We start from the raw sequence: 1,059 nt of genomic DNA, 5'->3' as shown, positions 1-1,059 counted from the left end.
CCAGTGTTATACAGTGACAGACTTGTACCCACCCCAGTACTGTACCCCAGTGTTATACAGTGACAGACCTGTCCCCACCCCAGTACTGTACCCCAGTGTTATACAGTGACAGACTTGTCCCCACCCCAGTACTGTACCCCAGTGACCATCCTTGTTTGATTGAACCCTCTGTGAATGGTGTGCTTCCTCTGGTGTGTGAGATGTTGACTGTCCCACTCTTGTCTTGCAGGATGTTGTCCCTGAAGGGCACCCTGATCCTCTTGTTGCTGTTCTTCAGCAGTTTTTTTGGCAGTATCTTCATGTTGGCTCCGTTCCTCCCTGTCATGCTGCTGTCCACCTCGGTGTATCGCTGGATTACTGACCGGATCGTTGCTGTCTGGCTCACTCTCCCTGTGGTAAGTGACAGTCATAGGAAGCAGTGGTGATCCAGTCGGGCAGAGCATGCTCCTTCTGACTGTGCTGTGTTTCTGCCAGGCTCTGCTGGAGATGGTACTTGGTGTGAGGGTGGTTATCACTGGCGATGGCTTTGTACCTGGTGAGCGCAGTGTGATCATCATGAATCATCGGACACGCCTGGACTGGATGTACATGTGGAACTGCCTCCTCCGATATAGCTACCTCAGAATGGAGAAGATCTGCCTGAAATCATCCCTCAAATCCATTCCAGGCTTTGGTGAGTCAGCCTGACTGTTAATTGCTCTCTCCATGACTGAGGGTTTCATTGTATAGTGGGTGTGCTGGACAGGCAGTGTCAGTCCAGATGTCTGCATTGTCTGACTGAGCGTAGACTGGTATGGTTGAACTGAGAAAGTGAGGTCTGCAGATGCTGGAGATCAGAGCTGAAAAATGTGTTACTGGAAAAGCGCAGAAGGTCAGGCAGCAACACATTTTTCAGCTCATGGTTGAACTGAGAGGGAACCTTGCCTCTGTTTGCCCACAGCGAGCACTCTTCCTTCTGAAACCCAGCCATTCACTGGGAAGAATCATTTGCAACTTGCAAAGACAGTTTGAAGGGAGCCGAGTGAAGCTGAATGTGGGGGAGTGTCACGTTCTTCACTT

General features: G+C 50.6%; 1 protein-coding gene across 1 annotated transcript; it reads left to right on the top strand.

Annotated features, from left to right (window-relative positions):
* Positions 1 to 230: 230 nt before the first annotated feature.
* Positions 231 to 702, top strand: LOC122546072 (lysocardiolipin acyltransferase 1-like). The gene is made up of 2 exons (XM_043684909.1): positions 231 to 395; positions 475 to 702. Exons 1-2 carry the CDS (start codon positions 231 to 233, stop codon positions 685 to 687), a joined length of 378 nt encoding a protein of 125 aa, XP_043540844.1. The 3' UTR covers positions 688 to 702.
* The last annotated feature ends 357 nt before the right edge of the window (positions 703 to 1,059 follow it).

The sequence above is a fragment of the Chiloscyllium plagiosum genome, unplaced genomic scaffold (assembly GCF_004010195.1).
Source record: "Chiloscyllium plagiosum isolate BGI_BamShark_2017 unplaced genomic scaffold, ASM401019v2 scaf_56481, whole genome shotgun sequence".
In the NCBI taxonomy this organism is placed as follows: Eukaryota; Metazoa; Chordata; class Chondrichthyes; order Orectolobiformes; family Hemiscylliidae; genus Chiloscyllium; species Chiloscyllium plagiosum.
Note: the sequence above shows the minus strand (reverse complement) of the source record. Positions and strands in the feature narration are given on the sequence as shown.

Coding starts and splice junctions, on each gene's coding strand:
- LOC122546072 (XM_043684909.1), top strand. CDS start 231: ATGTTGTCCCTGAAGGGCACCCTGATCCTCTTGTTGCTGTTCTTCAGC. Junction 396..474: donor TCTGGCTCACTCTCCCTGTG/GTAAGTGACAGT, acceptor TGTTTCTGCCAG/GCTCTGCTGGAGATGGTACT.